Source organism: Hyperoodon ampullatus (assembly GCF_949752795.1).
Source record: "Hyperoodon ampullatus genome assembly, chromosome: 15".
NCBI classification, from domain to species: domain Eukaryota; kingdom Metazoa; phylum Chordata; class Mammalia; order Artiodactyla; family Ziphiidae; genus Hyperoodon; species Hyperoodon ampullatus.
The window spans coordinates 35,286,845-35,304,984 of NC_136928.1; the positions used below are offsets into that span (position 1 = coordinate 35,286,845).

At 36.4% G+C, this 18,140-nt stretch overlaps 1 protein-coding gene across 2 annotated transcripts in view; it reads left to right on the forward strand.

Annotated features, from left to right (window-relative positions):
- The window catches only part of VPS54 (VPS54 subunit of GARP complex), a gene marked incomplete at its 5' end in the record, with an annotated part of 71,898 nt that overhangs the window by 49,499 nt on the left and 4,259 nt on the right, over nucleotides 1-18,140 (forward strand). For both annotated transcript variants that reach the window (XM_079721069.1, XM_079721070.1), the window contains 7 exons: nucleotides 1,552-1,615; nucleotides 4,104-4,209; nucleotides 5,111-5,198; nucleotides 5,778-5,899; nucleotides 6,011-6,091; nucleotides 15,485-15,592; nucleotides 17,515-17,609. In XM_079721069.1, the coding sequence (XP_079577195.1) occupies nucleotides 1,552-1,615; nucleotides 4,104-4,209; nucleotides 5,111-5,198; nucleotides 5,778-5,899; nucleotides 6,011-6,091; nucleotides 15,485-15,592; nucleotides 17,515-17,609 (664 nt within the window). The remainder of the gene's footprint in view (nucleotides 1-1,551; nucleotides 1,616-4,103; nucleotides 4,210-5,110; nucleotides 5,199-5,777; nucleotides 5,900-6,010; nucleotides 6,092-15,484; nucleotides 15,593-17,514; nucleotides 17,610-18,140) is intronic.

An 18,140-nucleotide genomic window follows, 5' to 3' on the forward strand; every position in this document is an offset into this window, starting at 1 on the left:
TTTCTCTAGTTGCGGCGAGCGGGGGCTACTCTTCATTGTGGTGTGCAGGCATCTCATTGTGGTGGCTTCTCTTGTTGCAGAGCACGGGCTCTAGGCACGCGGGCTTCAGTAGTTGTGGCTCGCAGGCTCTAGAGAGCAGGCTCAGTAGCTGTGGTGCACGGGCTTAGTTGCTCCGCAGCATGTGGGATCTTCCTGGACTAGTGCTGCAACCCATGTCCCCTGCAATGGCAGGTGGATTCTTAACCAGTGTACCATCAGGGTAGTCCATATACCCTGCTTCTGTCTTTTGTTTTCCTCTGAGAAAGAAGAAAGGATATGCTATTAGAAATCCATTAACATTTTACTAGTTCATGCAGAGTTAAGGATCCTTGGTTATTATTCATGCACCCATCATCTATTTATTGAGTTACTAGCTACTTAGCTAGGCACTGGGGAGATGAAGTTTAATGGATAGCAGTTCATATTAATTTGATGCTTACCTGATGCTAGACAGTTTTTTCTAAGCACTTTACATAGTTATCTCATTTACAGATCCATGAGCTAGACACTGTTAGTATTCCCATTTAACAAATATGGAAACTGAGGCACAAAGAGGTTAAGCAACATGCCTAAGGTTACCTGGCTAGGAAGTGGTAGAGCTGGGATCCAGCTGCAGGCAGACTGACTTTAGGGCCCTTCCTCTTAACTACTGTGCTAAGCCATTTCTCTGCAGTATTGAGAATTGGTTAAGACACAACCCCTGTCCTCAAAAAAACTTAATCTGACATACAGAGTGAATTGTGATTGGAAATTATATCACACTGAATTTCTTTCCTTGAAAGAGATGAGGAAGTAGATATTTAATGTCTTAGAACAAAAGGATTTGAAGCTTAGGGAAGCACGATGACTTACTTGCGCATGGTAATCTGTTTAATTTGGCTGATTCAGGACAGTAATCCAGTCCACTGTTCTTTTCACCTCAATATGCTGAATTTTGTTTTTTAATGATAAGAAATACCACATGCCGAAAATAAAGTAACTTTTGGATTAAAATCTTGAAAAGTAATACATAATCTCTCCATTGAATTTAGGAATTAAGTTGTACTCTAAGGGTTATAATAAAGAAAAGATAACCAGTTGAAATGCTAGTTCTGCCTTTCCCAACTAATAACATTCTTTTTCCTTTACTTCTTATCGATCATCTGCCATGTGCCAGACCTAGAGGATAGCCAGTTCGTAAGCATTATCTCTTTCAGTAACAACACTGAAAGGTAGATATTGTTGTCCATGTCTAATGGATACAGATATTGAGATTCAAAAGAAGTAATTGGCCTAGTCTTGCATTCAGTAATTGGCAGTACTGGAGTTCAAATCCAGATTTCTCTGATTCCAAATGCAGTATACTTTATTTACTTTGTGCTGAATTGTTTCCCAAGAAGTAGATTTATTTGCAGAAATGAGATAGTTTCAGGCCCTGAATAGGAAATTTTTCAGTTTTGTCCAGTTTAAATTTTTTATCCAATATTTTGTTTCATCTTATACCCATGTCTCTTTATTCGCTTTACTCTCTAGCTACAGAAGAAAGGAAACCAGCTGAAGTTCTCATTGTCGAGGGACAACAGTATGCTGTTGTTGGGTGAGTGACACGTTTTTCTTCATTAGTTGAATCAAGTATTTAAAACTTAGGTCTTTTATTTACCCCTTGATGTGAATTGGAAATTTTGGATTAACAATTGTAAATCTTACAAAGAATTTTAAAGAAATTTTATGGATTCCTTTTTATTTTTCTATATTTTGTAGTATTCTGTATCCATTAGGACTACACTGGCTTAACAAAAAAAGGGGTTGGTTGATTTTTCTCATGTAACAAGAACCTAGAGGTTCATAATCCAAGGGTGCTATAGCGGCTCCATGATGTTATAAGTGTCTCAAGCTCTTTCTGTCTTTTTTTCCTGCAACTTCTTTAGTGTGTAGTATACACCATAGTAGTTGAAGTTGTGAGCTCTGGAGTCAGACTGCTTAGGTTTGAGTCCCAGCAGCTCTGTTACTTTGTGGCCTTGGGCAAGTTACTCTGTGTGCCTCAGTTTCCTTATTTATAAAACAAAATGTGGATAATAGTACTATACTTAGAATTATTGTGAAATTAAACAGGTAATTCATGTAAAGAATCTAGCACAGTTCTAGTACCTAACAAGAAGTTGATAGTTGTTGGTAGTTATTTCCATTATCATCATTTGTCATTAGGTCTTTTACCAAAAACAGTATTTCAAATTCAAGTTAACTAAGAAAAATGTAAATTCCAGTGTTGTTTGTCTAGTACTATATGCCTTTTATTAAATGGGTAGTTAAGATAATATCTTCACATACTTTAATTTTAATAACACTTCATAGTTTAGATATTTTCATATATATGATCTCATTTGATCTCTACAACCATTTGTACAATAGACATTTCAGGGATTATTGTTCCCTTTCTACAGTTAAGAGAATTGGAGCTTAGAAGTTCAAGTAGTTAATATAAAATTACCCAAATGGAGCCAGAATTAGAATAAAAATCTAGCTCCCAATATCTACACCAGAATTCTTTTTCACTTCTTTGTTTCTTGTCACTAAGTAAGTCTTTTCTGAAATAGTCATCCTTTCCAGGAAGAATGAATGATCCTCTCTTTGTAACTCTCTGTGCCTCTCTCATGGCACTTTCTGGTTAGTCTCTGAATTCCTCAAAGATGGGGATCATATCTTACCATTTTAATTTTTCTTAGCACCTAATAAGCACTCAAATAGTGTGTATAGAATTAATGCTTTTTCTCAACCTGTATATTATCCACAACTCTGGAGTGCACCCATTGTAAGCTAAAGCTTCCATTCCTTTCTTCTCTGGAGTTCTTTTCCATTTCTGGTGGGACAGAGCTTTTTTCAGCCTCCCTATAATCTTAGTCCTTCAATCTAATCATGATTTCTTTCCTTAATTACCCATTGCAGTTGGCCCTCTATATCCATGGGTTCCACATCCAACCAACCAGGATGCAGAACCCACGGATATAGAGGGAAGACTTTACTATGCCATTTTATATAAAGGACTTGAGCATGCATGGTTTTTGGTATCCATGCGATGTCCTGGAACCAATGCCCTGTGGATACTGAGGAAGGACTGTGTCTTGTTACTCTTCCCTTGCTTGATGGAAATGGTCCCCTCTAGCTATCTGGCTTTCTTACTCTTTAGGCAAAGAGGCTTCTGCCAAAAAACTGAACTCCCTGGCTAAAGGTGGAGTATTATATCTTCAGAGAGAAAATTACAAAAGATAAGCAATGGACTCCTGCCCAGTAAAGCAGACTCTAGGACTATGCATGGAGAGTAATATATGGTCTGACAATTAAGCTGTTATAAAGGCTAGATACTCTTCTTCTTGAATCACTGCTCTCTTCAGACTTTCATAAAACATTAGTTTACATGGATCACTCATTTCTGAGGATCTCATTGAATTTAGATGTGCTGTAACGAATGGCTCTTTCTCCCTTAGTTTCAACCTTATTTAACCTCCCGATAGTGCCTCTTTTTAGCTTATGACATGTCCTGATAATGAGCTGATAACTTTCTCATCTTTGGAGAAGCTTTTGTGATTTACCAATAAACTTCTTTGAAAGTATATTGTTCTTAGAAGCCACAGTTTATCCTTCATCTCACTAAGAAAATCTAGACTAGGTTCCCTTCGTTAATTCAACATTTATGAGGACCTACTACATAATCAGAAACACTGGTTAAGCTTTTTTCAGTGTTTCTAAATTGGCCAAGGAATGGGATATCTGCCTTATGGAAGAGACTTACCTTAGTGTGAATGTCACACAGAGAGTGATGTGCTCACAACACAAAATTTAAGGAGGTACCCTTTCTCAGTGTCATGCAAGTGATTACCTTGCAATTGCACAACCCTGAAATTGAGTGCCTCCTTAATTTTACACTCTAGGGATTTTCTGTTGCCTTACCCTAAGTCCCTACTCTGTTGCACTTATAGGTAAAACACATAATTTAACAGTTACCAAGATCAATATTGATTTTTATATGCCAAATCAGTTTGATTTTTCTTGTTTTGAGTGTCTACTGGGTCATCTTTCTTTTTTTGTAGAACCGTATTGCTGTTGATAAGAATTATCCTTGAATATTGCCAGTGTGTGGATAATATCCCATCTGTTACTACTGACATGCTCACTCGTCTATCAGATTTATTGAAGGTGTGTATGATTTCACTCCTATGGAAAAAATAGTTGGAAGAAGTAATTCATTAGGGCGTGAGTAATCTTCCAACTCTAAGACATTTCAAGGTTAAGCTATCTTTAAGACATTAATTTTGTGACATTTGATTGTGGTTGAACACAACATGTTATTTGAAGGAGGCCACCTGCTTCCTTCTCACTCCACATTTAGTGATTCCTCATTACACCCATAGAGTTGTTAATGATATCGGAGACAGGAGATGATTTGTTCGTTAGGTGCTGAACATGACTGAGGCCACTTAGGTCAAAAAACCTGGACTGGTTTCAAATGTGCATGGAAGGAATTCACTGAACTTTACAAAATTCATCTCACTAAGGTTAGAGATTTTTCTTAAATCATTATTTCAGAACCATTGATGTAAAATGAAACTGTGGTGATAGTGTTATTCAGCCATTTCATATTAACAGATATTTTAAACTGCTAGCCTACAGAAAACGCTTTATTTTTTTCAAATTCAAATACCTAATCTATCAATTAATTCTGTCCCAAAGTTAACTTGTCATATTTTAGTTCAGAAAGATTTTGTTACCCTTTCGAAAGTAGGACTATCCAATTAGTATGACTGAAACAACTAGTTTTGTGAATGCCAATTAAAGATTAATTTCTGAACAATTGATTTTTAGAATTTCTCAACTTTTTCCCTACCAGACTGTAAATATTATCATTTGGGAACACCCCTTGCCTTTTTTTTTTTTTTTTGGTCATTACATAAACAGATCCTAATTGCTCCTACTAGAAAAACTCATTTGGTCCTTCAATGAGAGGAAAGAGGAATGTATTTTTAGAATTAACACATTGCCAGCATATAAAGAATAGTTTTTAATAAATTGTTGGGTTTTTTTTTTCTTCCTTTGTTAGTACTTCAATTCAAGAAGTTGCCAGTTAGTTCTTGGAGCTGGTGCACTGCAAGTTGTTGGACTAAAAACAATAACTACAAAAAATTTGGGTATGGATTTCTGCATTTAATTCACATGCTGAGGCATTACAGTGATGTCACTATACTTATGTTTTATTATACCTGATGTTTTTATGCCTCTAACTAAAGCCTCTAAAAGTAACAATGTCACTTTCTTATGTATTGCCATAACTGAAAAATAACTTCTGGAGAAATGTTATGAGGAATTTTCACTCCAATAAATATAAGTTACTAGAAAGTTGCACTATTGTAAAAAAATGTTAAAATGTAATACGTATGAAGTACGTATGTATATATGGGGTGAAAGGTATCTGAATGTCAGAAGAGAATCTGTTGTCCCATTAGCTTCCTCATGCCAGTATTACTCACAACTTGAGTCCATTGGAAAAGCAGCATAATTCATTACATCATTCAATACCAACTGATTTTCTTAAACAAAAAATATGAAATACGTTGCTTCCTGTTACTGTTCTTCATTTATGTAATAAACTGGGGTCTGTATAAAATTAATTGATATTTTTTACATAATTTGATAGGTAATTAAATACCTTAAATACCAGCTAATACCTTTCTTTTTCTCCATGGTATGTCTACCTCCCGGATCTTCAGCTCTTTCTTCACGCTGTTTGCAGTTAATCGTGCACTACATTCCTGTGATCAGGGCTCATTTTGAAGCTCGACTGCAGCCTAAGCAGTATAGTATGCTTAGGCATTTTGATCATATCACTAAGGTACCTCTCCGTGTATTTTCTCCTGGAGTTTCATAAATTTAACTCCTTAATTGTTAAGTGTTTTAGATGTGTCCCAGGGACTTTAAAATACAACGTTATTTCTCATTACAGGACTACCATGACCACATAGCTGAAATATCAGCTAAGCTTGTAGCGATAATGGATAGCTTATTTGACAAGCTGTTATCTAAGGTAATAATTTACGGAAATTATTAGGCTTTGCTTGAAAGCGTTGTGACTTTTCACAGTTGTCTAACAAATCAAAATTGTTCCGGGTTTAGGGAAAAACTCAAATGTTCAGATCACCCAAATAGTTGATATTCATTTCCTAAGGGACTTGGGGGTAGGGGTGGGGGAAGATGATTTCAAGGATGATAGAAACCCTATATAGAAGTAATTTTATATTAGCTGCATTGAAAATTATCTTCAAAGCATATTTTAGTCTGAAAGCCTTCCAGAGACAGAATTGAGAAAATAAACATTAAATTATTTGTGGTAAAGTGTGTTATTTTATTTTCCAGGCTAAGAAGGCAGAGCCTGAGGTGCTCTCTTACTTCCGTCATAGATATTCAATTTCAGTACTTGTTTCTTATTTGCTTCCCATTCCACATAGGTCATTAAAAGGAGCACTGTTTTCCAAAAAATTCTCAATTGCACTGGGAGGGTATCTTCAGAAAAATGTCACTTAATCAGCCCTAGTCACTTTTGCCCTATCCCTCACTCTTTCCTTTCCCTAAATTATTCAGTACATGTCTTAGAGAGAAAGCAGAAGTCTCATACCTTGAAAGTTTGAACGTTTATTTAGTTTATACTTTTGCCCCAGAGTATTTTTAGAGTAATCTTATAAAGCAAGACCCTTTGATGTGCTTTTCCTTCTACTTGGATCCTTCAGATTCTGAGATGGCAAGAGCAGCAGGCACATAAAAATTATAAAAAGACAAGATAAAGTGGTGCCCATTCACACCCAAATCTTTGAAGTTGACAGTGAGAAGGAGTGATTGGAAAATAAGATTGCATTTGTTTAATGTTAAGTTCTCAAACATTTTGGTCATAGGACCCCCTTTACATTCTTAAGAATAATTGAGGACCCCAAAGAGCTTTTTTTATGCAAATATACTTATCAGTAAGTACCATATTAGAAATTAAAACTAAAAAAAAATTTAAAACACAAGAATACATAAACACACGTTTGATTAGCCTTCAGAATGACATCACAGGTCATCTAAAAATCCCCACCATTCAATCATGAGAGACTGCAAGTAAATAATCTTAATCTTAGTATTATTATGAAAATGGTTTTTACCTCACATATTCCCTGAAAGAGCCTCTGACTCCCAGGTGTCCCCAGACCACACTTTGAGAAACTCTGACGTAGTTAGTATATAGTATAGATGCTTTATGCTTTTCTTTTAAGAATCTTAAGGAATTTATAGTTATGTGCAAACATACCTATGTTATTTTATGCCTTCTAAGTTTCTAGTTTTGTATGGAGAAAAATTATTGGTTAGAAATTCTCTGTTTTCTTCATGGTTGCCAAGTACAAGCTAAATGCAAAAGCAGTTCTATTCCACCAGTTTCCTTTTTGATACATGACATTCTTCTGTGTACCAAAAGTCAATGAATAATGCACTGACTACCTTCAAGAAGTTTATCATCTAACAAGGCAGAGGATTTAACACCTAATAATGTAGAGTAAGGTAAATATTAAATAGTGAAACTAGTAATAAGCTGGGGAGTAGAATGAAGCAAAACCAAAAAAGTGCTGGTACTCTTAAAACCTTGACTTTTTTCTATCATGTTGGTCATCCAAAGTCTATGAACAGGAATTGGGACTATGGCTAGACTTTTTCCTGTGACAATTCATTGCATTCTTTTTTCTCTCTTTCTTTCTTTTTGGTAAAGAAAAATAAAGAAAATTATTTAATGAGCTTCCCATATATTTATCACCTATAATTAACAGTCATTAACATTTTTCTTTTTTTGCTAAAATATTTTATAGTTAATTTGAGGCACTATAATATTTCATCCGTAAATACTTGGGTGTATATTTCTAAAAACTAGGGAGGGATACTTTTTTATATAATCACACTACTATATCACACCTAACAAAATTGCATATTGCATTTGGTTATTATGTCTCTTAACTCTTTTATAAATTTCAAACACCTCCCTCCCCATTTTTTATGTCATTTTTTAAATCTCAAGAGTGTGCCTAGACATTTGTAACTTAGTGTTTTCTCTGCTACCTTCCTCACTGATGACTTTTCCTGTTACCCTGACATGTTACATTTTCCCTGTATTATCAAGTCTCTCTTTACCACTCCCTGCCCTACTTGCTTCCATGGATTGCCCAGGAGTTTGGCCCTGTTTTTAATTCACACCAAAATAGCAGACAGTGTTTGATTTGGGTTAGTCTCTCAATTTTTCGCTTTTCATTTTCTTATCAGGAATTTTAATTTGGGGAAAGAAGAATAACACAGTAATAAAATATAGGCTGATTCTAAGAAGCTAATAAACAAGGGTACCTTTCCTTGGGTAGAATGAAACATTAACATTTAATTATACTACTGGCTAGACTAATGTCCCAGCCACCATTCATTCATTCATTGAGTTAAATCGTGTTAGGTTAACAATGATACACAAGGGTGAAAAAGCCTTTGATCTTGTCCTCATATAGTAAAATATCTAGTAGGATAATTATATCAATAACTTTAACAGGAGGTAGATTAAAATATCGTAAGTAAGGAATCGATTCAATACTATTGGAGCTTTTATTGTTTTGAAAGAGATGGTTGTCAGCTGGGGAGGGAGATCTGGGAAAGCTTTATGGATGAGGCATGCATATAAGTTTTGCTTTTAAAGATAGATACAATTAGAGCAAATGAAGTTGAGGCGAAGAGATACTCTGAGGTTACAGCATGAACAGACATGTTGGTAGGAATCCTAAGAAGGAAGTTTAGTGTTGGGTTTTGGAGTCAGGTAGACCTAAATTCAAATTCCATGTTTGTCACACAGTCACTGAAGAACCTCGGGCAAATTATTAATCTCCTTAAGCCTCGGTTCCTATCTCTAAATGAGGATAATAATAAAGCCTCGTAAACTTGTAGTGAAGATTTATGAGATAATATATGTGGAGCACTTTTCTTTTATCATGTATCTGACTATAGCCAGTTCCAATAAATGTTGACTGCTAATGCTTTTGCTGTTGTTATTAATAATAACAAAGGTAAGTAATTCCATTTAGCTAATGTATTAGGGTGGGTAAACCCAGGAGTGGGAGATATGTTGGAAAGATAGTTCAGAGCTTTGACTATCAATGGAAAGCTAAGCAATTTAAGTCAAGTTTATGGAGGTATAATTTACATTCAGTAAAATTCATCCTTTCTAAGTATATAATTTGGTGGATGTTAACATGTATATGTAGTAGAACTACCAATCAAGATACAGAACAGTACCATCACTGTTGGCATTTTTGCAGTTAATCCTTTTCCCGACATCCCCAAACCATGACAACCACTGATCTGATTTTCTTCCATATACTTTTGCCTTTTCCAGAATGTCCTATAAATGGAATTATACAGAATGTAACCTCTTGTCCCAGGTTCCTTTCATTTAGCATGACGCTTTTGAAATTCATGGATGTTATAGCAGGTGTTAATGGCTTGTTCATTTTTATTATAGAGTGATATCGATTGTATGGATGTAGTATTATTTGTTTATCCATTCATCAATTGATAGCTGTTTGGGTTTTCTCCAGTTTCTGGCTGTTATGAATAATGCCACTATATACATTCATGGGCACATCTTTGTGTGGACATGTGTTTTCATTTCTTTTGTGTAAATACCTTGGAGTATATTGATGGTGGCATAGAAATGTAAAACTGCCAAATTATTTTCCAAAGTGATGATACAATTTTATATTCTACTTGTGATGTACAAGAGTTCTAGGTACTCTTTATCTTCACCAGCACCTTCTATTGTCTCTCTGTTTTTTAATGTTAGTCTTCTAAGTAGGTCTGTATTGAGTGATATCTCATTGTGGTTTTAATTTATATAATGACCAATATGTTGAGTATCTTTTCATGTGTTAGTTTGCCATCCATACTTTTTCTCTGGCAAAATGTTCAAATTTTTTTGCTCATTTTAAAAAATTGGGTTATCTTCTTATTGAGTTTTAAGAGTTCTTTATATATCCTAGATACAAGTTCTTTATCAAGTAAGTATTTTCTCCCAGTCTATGGCTTACCTTTTCATTTACTTAAGTGTCTTAAAAAGAGCAGTTTTTAACTTGGGTGAACTCCAGTTTATCAGTTTTTTCTTTTATTATTCATGCTTCTTGTGTCTTATCCCAATAACTTTTTGTCACCCAAGTTACAAAGATAATTTCCAGTGTTTTCTTCTAGAAGCACTATTGTTTTAGGTTTTATATATAAGTCCATGATCTATTTTTAGTTGATTTTTTTATATAGTGTGAAGTATGAATCAATGTTCATTTTTTGGGATAATTCCAACACCTTTTGTTGAAAAGACTGTCCTTTCTCTATTGATACCTTTGTTGAAAAATCAGTCGACTATTTTTGTGTGGCTGTATTTTTGGACTCTCTGTTCTGTTTTATTGACTTATATGTCTGTCTTTACACTAGTAACACACTGTCTTAACTACTGTAGCATTATTATAAGTCTTGAAATTAGGTAATGTGAGTCCTTGGATGTGGAGCCTTCTCAGTGTTTTCACTCCTCCTCCAATTGTACCCAGCCTCTGCTTTGATTGGTGTAGGATTCTGGGCTTAAGATGTTTTTCTCCCTTTCCTCAGAACCAGGCATGTTTTGTTTCTACCCCTCACACAGTGGCCTTGGGGACGAAAGAGTCCCTTCTCAGTGACTTAAGCTTTTGCCCTGTATACAAGGAGGTTTGGGGGAGTGGGTGGTATTTGTTCCTTTTCCCTGGTGGCAGCCAGTCACCTCCTGCTTGCCTGTGTTACTGAGAGTGACTCTCTATGGTCTCCTGCCCTGACCCCAGTGTTGCTTGTGAACACCTGCTAGAGACCCATGGAGAGCTTGTGAGTGGAAACTTCCCTTGTAGCTAGGGTTCTCTCTTATTGTGAACATATGCTAGTCTATATGGCCTTTGGGAAATTGTTAAAATGTTAGTTGTTTTCTTATTTGCTTCTAGGGTGGTCACCTCTTCTTCCTATGCTTTGCTGAAAGTGATCCCTGTGTCCCGTCCCTCCTCAGGGGGCCTTGTTACTCTTTGGAATTAGTTCCCTTGGTTCCTGTAACCTCTGTTCTCTGATAGGTTCAAGAAATGTTATGGTCTTATAAATTATTCCCATTTTTTTTCTTGTGGTTAGGGTAGTAATGACATTCTCTTGCAGCTTTCTAAATTTTAAACAGAAACAGAACCCAAAAGTTTCTAAACTAATCACTTGATTAGAATTGTATTGGGTTGACCAAAAAGTTCATTTGGGTTTTTCCGTAACATCATATGGGAAAACCCGAATGACCTTTTTGGCCAACCCAGTGCTTTAGAAGGGTTAATCAGATAGTATGTGGAATGGATTTGAGGTGTTGTGGCATGTCTTCTATTTGGAATACCTTCACTTAATTTTTTTCCTTTGAAGACTCAGCAGCCTGAGTGTGCTCCTAGAAAGCCATCTCTGCTGTCACCTACGTGTTCTTCACCCCTGTTCCTGTAGAATGTAGTGTCCACTTTCTGGAACACCAATGAACTTTGGTGTTGTTTGTCTGGAACAATGGACAGCCAGCTCCCCAAAGGGACTATCTCTGTTTCATCTTTGTACACTTCAGCTGACATGTTTGTTCAAGCATGCACATACACTTATACACATACACATATGTACATACCTATGTGCATTTACACACACATATGTACATACATACATATACACATCCAGGAAAATATTTATTCAGAGCTTACTGTGTGCCAGGAAGTTTTATTAAGTGTTTGTTGAAGTAATATCTGGATTTGTTAAAATGCTATATTTTTTCACATGAGAAGTACTGAGGCCTCACCTAGGGTGGGGTTTCTCAACTAAGACAGTTTTGTCCCCAGAGGACATTCAGAAATGTTGGGAACATTTTTGGTTGTCACAACTTAGAGTGGGATGATACTGGTAACTAGTGAGTAGAGACCAGGGATGCTGCTGAACATCCTACAATACACAGGACAACCCTCACAGCAAAAAATTGTCTAGTCCAAAATGTCAGTATTATAGAGGTTGAGAAATTCTGACCTAGAGTACTAACTAATGTGTAAAATAATATGAAAGTATATTTGATGGGACTTAGTCACTGATTTAATACAAGGAAACAAGGAAAAGAAGGAATAAAAACTGAGTTGGAGATTTCAGGGCTGTGTGATCAGGAGGATTGTAATACCAGGAAAAGTAATTGAAACAGGTAAGAGGAGCAGGTTTGGGAAAGCTCATGGTAAACTCAGTTATGGATTGGAACATGTAACAAATGTGTGACATAATAAAGTGATTCAGAACTAGAGATATATTAGAAGTTATGAGACTGAACGATGTTGATGAGAGAAAAATGAGGACGATAAGGGAGTATTAATGTTAAAGCAGCTTTGCACTTAGGAGACAGGAAATAGAAGAAGGGGAAGGTTAGGAGGGGAGGAACTGGGAAAGCATTGTACTGCACCAGGATAGTGTTTCAAGTGTGAGATTGTGTGAAATACTGCAGAGCAGTGAGGAAGGGAAATTAGAAAAGTTACTAAATTTGGAAATTAGGACCTCTTTAGTGATTTTTCCAGAGAGAAATTTCAGAAGATTGTTAATGGCGGAGGGAAGGTAGTTTGGGTGGTGGCAAGAACCAAACTTTAAGGGTTGAGAATAAAGAAGTACAGTATCAAGTTTAAGTGATTGAAGAAACGTGTGGTGAAGGTCAGATGGAAAGGATAGTATCTTGAGGGAAAGCAGTGATGAAGGAAGGTTTTGGGGGTATGCTAGTTTCCTGGGGCTGCCATAACAGATTCCCACAGACTGAGTGGCTTATAACACAAAAATTTATTCTCTTGTAGTTCTGGAGGATAGAAGTGTCCCTAGACCATGCTCCCTCTGAAGGCTATAATAAAGAATCCTTCCCTGCCCCTTTCTAGCTTCAGGTGCTTGCTATCAGTTGTTGGCATTCCTTGGCTTGTAGATGCATCACTTCAATCTCTGCCTCTGTCTTCACGTGGTCATCTTCCCTCTGTGTGTCTCTGTGTCTAAATTTCCCTTTCCTTTCTTTTATAAAAACACCAATCAGTGGATTTAGGACCCACTCTAATCCACTGTGACCTTATGAAGCTCTAAGTGAACATGAATTTGGAGAAGATATTATTCAACCCAGGACAGGGGGATAGTTAAGATAAGGGGATATTACCACAGTGAGATATTACTTCATACCCACTAGGATGCTAAAATAAAAAAGATAATAACAAGTGTTGGTGAGGATATGGAGAAATTGGAACCCTTATATGCTGCTGGGTGGGATTGTAAAGTGGTACAGCCACTGTGGAAAACATTTTGGCATTTCCTCAAAAGGTTGAACATGGAGTTACCATATGATCCAGTAATTCCACTTCTGGGTACATACCCAAGAGAATTGATAACATTTGTCTACACAGAAATCTGTACATGAATGTTCATGGCATTATTATTCATAATAGCCAAAAAGTAGAAATAACCCAAATGTCCATTAATTGCTGATTGGATAAACTATGGTATATTCATGCAATGGAATATCATGCAGCCATAAAAAAGATGAGGTACTGACACATGCTGCAACATGGATGAACCTTGAAAGCATGCTAAGTGAAAGAAGCCAGTCACAAAAAGCCACAGATTGTATGATTCCATTTCTAGAGATTAGTAGTTGCCAGGGGCTGAGGGGAGGGGGGAATGGGGCGTGCCTGCTCATGGGTATGGGGTTCCTCTTGGGGTGATGAAAATGTTTGGGAATTAGTGGTGATGGTTGTATAACTAAGAGTTTACTAAAAAAAGTTAATTGTACACTTTAAAGGGGTGAATTTTATGGTATGTGAATTATATCTTAAAACTGTTATTAATAAAAAAGATAAGGGGATGTTTGATATAACTCTAGGCTGAAGAGAGACAAACCCTTGAGTGGTCACGACTTTGCTTGGTCCAGTCACACAGTGACTTCCACATGGTTCTGCTGCAGCAGTATATTGGAACTCATCGTTTTAATAAACTATATAAGATTAGTGCATCTAAAATATAATTATTTAGCCCAAATTTGTCTTATAAATGAAAATGATATATAATTTAAGCTGTGAATTCTAAAATGTGTGCTAAAAGATGGTTATCTAAATCATATCAGTATACTGTTCCAGATGTAAGAATAGTAAGTGAATTTACCTAATTTAAAATTTTCCGTATAGAACATTGAAAAAGTCTTCTCTTTATTATTATTATTATTTTAAATTTATTATTTTTGGCTGTGTTGGGTCTTCATTGCTACGCTCAGGCTTTCTCTAGTTGTGGCGAGCAGGGGCTACTCTTTGTTGCGGTGCGCGGGCTTCTCATTGTGGCGGCTCCTCTTATTGCCGGGCATGGGCTCTAGGCATGCGGGCTTCAGTAGTTGTGGCTCATGGACTCTAGAGCGCAGGCTCAGTAGTTGTGGTGCACGGGCTGCTCCATGGCATGTGGGATCTTCCCAGACCAGGGCTCGAACCTGAAAAAGTTCGAGCCTGAAAAAGTCTTCTCTTAACCTTAGGGTAAATATGATTACTATATTGGCCCACCTACAAAGAAAAAGAACATTTTAATTCTACCAGTTATATTGATTTCAGATATGATCATGTTGAACGCATTCTTAAAATCATGTTTAAAAAATAATCTGTTGGGCTTCCCTGGTGGCGCAGTGGTTGAGAGTCCGCCTGCCGATGCAGGGGACACGGGTTCGTGCCCCGGTCCGGGAAGATCCCACATGCCGCAGAGCGGCTGGGCCCGTGAGCCATGGCCGCTGGGCCTGCGCGTCCGGAGCCTGTGCTCCACAACGGGAGAGGCCACAACAGTGAGAGGCCCGCATACCGCAAAAAAAACCCACAAAACAAAACAAACAAACAAAAAAAATAATCTGTTAATTTGGAGGACCTACTTTAATGATTCATTATCGTATATTAAGCCAGAATAGTAGCTAACATTTTTTGAGTACCTACTTGGTATCAAGCACTGGTTTGAGTTCTTATGAGCCATCTTTTAAAATCCTCACAGCACACCCTTTGAGATATAGAGAAATATCTCACCCAATATAGAGAAGTAACTCACCCCATCTCACATAGCTAAGAATTTTAGGAGTTGGGATTTGAACCCAAGCAGTCCATCTTAAGAAGGGAAGCCACCTGTGTTCTTAGCCACTAAATTATGCTGGCTCTTTCAAAATAGATTAAGCTTTTTAATGAAAAGTTTTTGAGATTTGCATGAGTAGCACAGATCACAGTTGAAGAGTTAGATGTGTAGAGGCAGAAAATATATGTTTTAGGGAACAGTGGGGACAATATACAATCCAGAGGACATGAATATAATTCTCATTATTTTTCCCTGCCAGTATGAAGTGAAAGCTCCCGTTCCTTCTGCCTGTTTCAGGAATATTTGTAAGCAAATGGCAAAAATGCATGAAGCTATATTTGATCTCCTTCCAGAAGAACAAACACAAGTGAGTAGTAATTCCTAAAACTATTATATATAACATAATATGCATGCAAAATTGGAGTGTTTTTATTATGTACTTTTGGCACAGTTAAGCTTAGTTCGTATTCCAGTATGATTATTGTTATTTTTTCCAGTTGTTATATTGACTTGATTTCAAAGTGCTCCTTGCCCTGACAGGCCAGAGCAATCGTAGCTTTGCTGTGTAGTCAGCCATTCTAAAAAGCAGATTTTCATTTGCCCATTGGGTCATCAGAGGTCCCAGATTCTACTGACATCATTTATTACATTATTAGTTTGAAAATCAGGATTAGCATTTATCAATGAATAGTAGAATATATTACTCACTGTGATTATAATCCAAATTGGATAGGGGAGGAATTAGTGATGGACTTAATAATGAGATGACATATAAAGTAACTCAATCAATATGCCTTAACATTAATATTTGTTAGATCAGCATAAATGATGTGTAGTAGGCACAGATCAGGAAAAATAGCAAAATGGGTAGTCTTTGGCACCTCTTACTTTTGAAGTATCCACCCTGTCTCTACTGTCTTCCCTACACTATTATCAGAGTTCTCTTCACTTTTTGGTGACATTCCTACCCGTGACTTCCCTCGATTCCCTCGCCTAGTACTTTAAAGGTTCCAGTACTTCTTTTTTTCCAGTCTTCTTTACCCACTTTAGTTTGTTCCCTTTATACCAGGTGATTTCATTCAAGTCTAATTGTAGAATGATATAATGTTATAATTAGTACAAGCCTAGTTGTTACATGACTAATGATCTTAGCTTTCACTGGGATTTTTGCTATTTAGACAAGTTTCTTACCAATATTTCAGTTTGTCTCTAATTGGTTGAGTGCTTGGAAATGGTATTTGGGAGCAGAGAGTAGCTTTTTCAGTGTCTCTTCCCTGCTCTTGCGCCTGCTGGTCTCCTTTCTCATGCCACCTCAGACTTCCATCCTATACTAGCTATTACCATTTTTTCATGCTTCCCTAGGTTTTCATTAATCATACCATCTTTATGATTAAATATCATCCAGCGCCTTTGGGGCTCTCTGAGGACTGAGGAGGAGCCTTGAGATATGGAGCACCCACTAGGGTCTCTTCTTCCTTTCTCAGTCTTCCTAGCCAAGCCATCCTTTTCATTCCACATGTAAGATCCCCCACCTCTGACAGTCTGACCTTCTGGATTTGCCATTTGAGTTCTAATTCTAGAACAAGGCTTAGCCAGGTCCAGGAGTTGGGTATATAGGTATTTCATGTATTTTTATCTGCATCATCATTTAAAGGGAACTCTTGTCAAGCTGGGCACAAATTATAGATTTTATGTCATTATTGTCACTTGAGTACGAGTAATTCCATAAAACTTTTCCATAGATGACTTTATATATTTTTTCCCATGGGAAATATATTTCACAAAATTGTTTCCATAGATTAATTGTATATAATTTCAGATCAGGCATTTTCCAAAGAAGTATTGCATTAAAAATCTGCATGTGAAGCAATAAAATACTTCCAAGTAATTGGGAAAGATAACAGTAGCCTTGCCTTTACCATTGTGACTTTTTTCTCTATCAAGTTCCTAGTTAATATCGATACATTGCAGAATTCTGTCTCTTTTTATTCTTTTCACCTGTATGGTTGATCCCATTTACACATGCCAGAGGATTTCTACTAAGGGGCAAAAGGCAGTGATAAGTCATATCACTAAAAGAAGTACTACTGAAAAGAGCAAAAAGAGCTTTTATCCAACTAGGGAGAAAAACTGTACTGAAATAGCAATTAAATACTTTCAGAGAAGCATTTTAAAAGTATATGCCAAAGCAAAAGGTTTTTTAAATTTTTCTGCAAATAATAGTGATTACTTACTTTTGTCTTCTATGTCAATAGACCTTTAAGAAACTGAGTTTTATTTCTTTTCCAGATGTTATTTTTAAGAATTAATGCAAGTTACAAACTCCACTTGAAAAAGCAATTATCTCACTTAAATGTGATAAATGATGGAGGACCTCAAAATGGGTATGTTTTCAACATGTTTTTACCCCATACTCCCATATTGAACTGTTTGATTGGTTTTTATTCATTATGCTGTCCTTTTCCACTATAATCTTGCCAGGGCCTCAGGCTGTAAAATCAGCAAACTTTTGCCTTTTTTCCCTCTGTGGAGGTGATGTATATCTATATCTATATCTATATCTATCTATCTGTGTTAAAGTGTTTTATAGATGATGAATTAGTTAACTGACCTTTTATGTCCATTTTGAGGCAGTGTACATTACTAGCACCTCCTTAAGTCACCCAGTAGTCTTCACCTATCCAGACAGAACTCAAAGTCCTACTTTGTATGACCGTGAGAAAGTCACTTAACCTCTGTGCCTTATTTATCAAATGAGAACCATAAAATCTGCCTTAATTCCTTCACAGGGTTACAAAAAATAAGTGTATACATATTTTATTGTAAGCCATTGAACAAATTATATGTATTATTGGCAAAATAGATTTAGAATCAGAAAACTTGGGTCAAGTTCTGCCACTTACTAGCTCTATAAC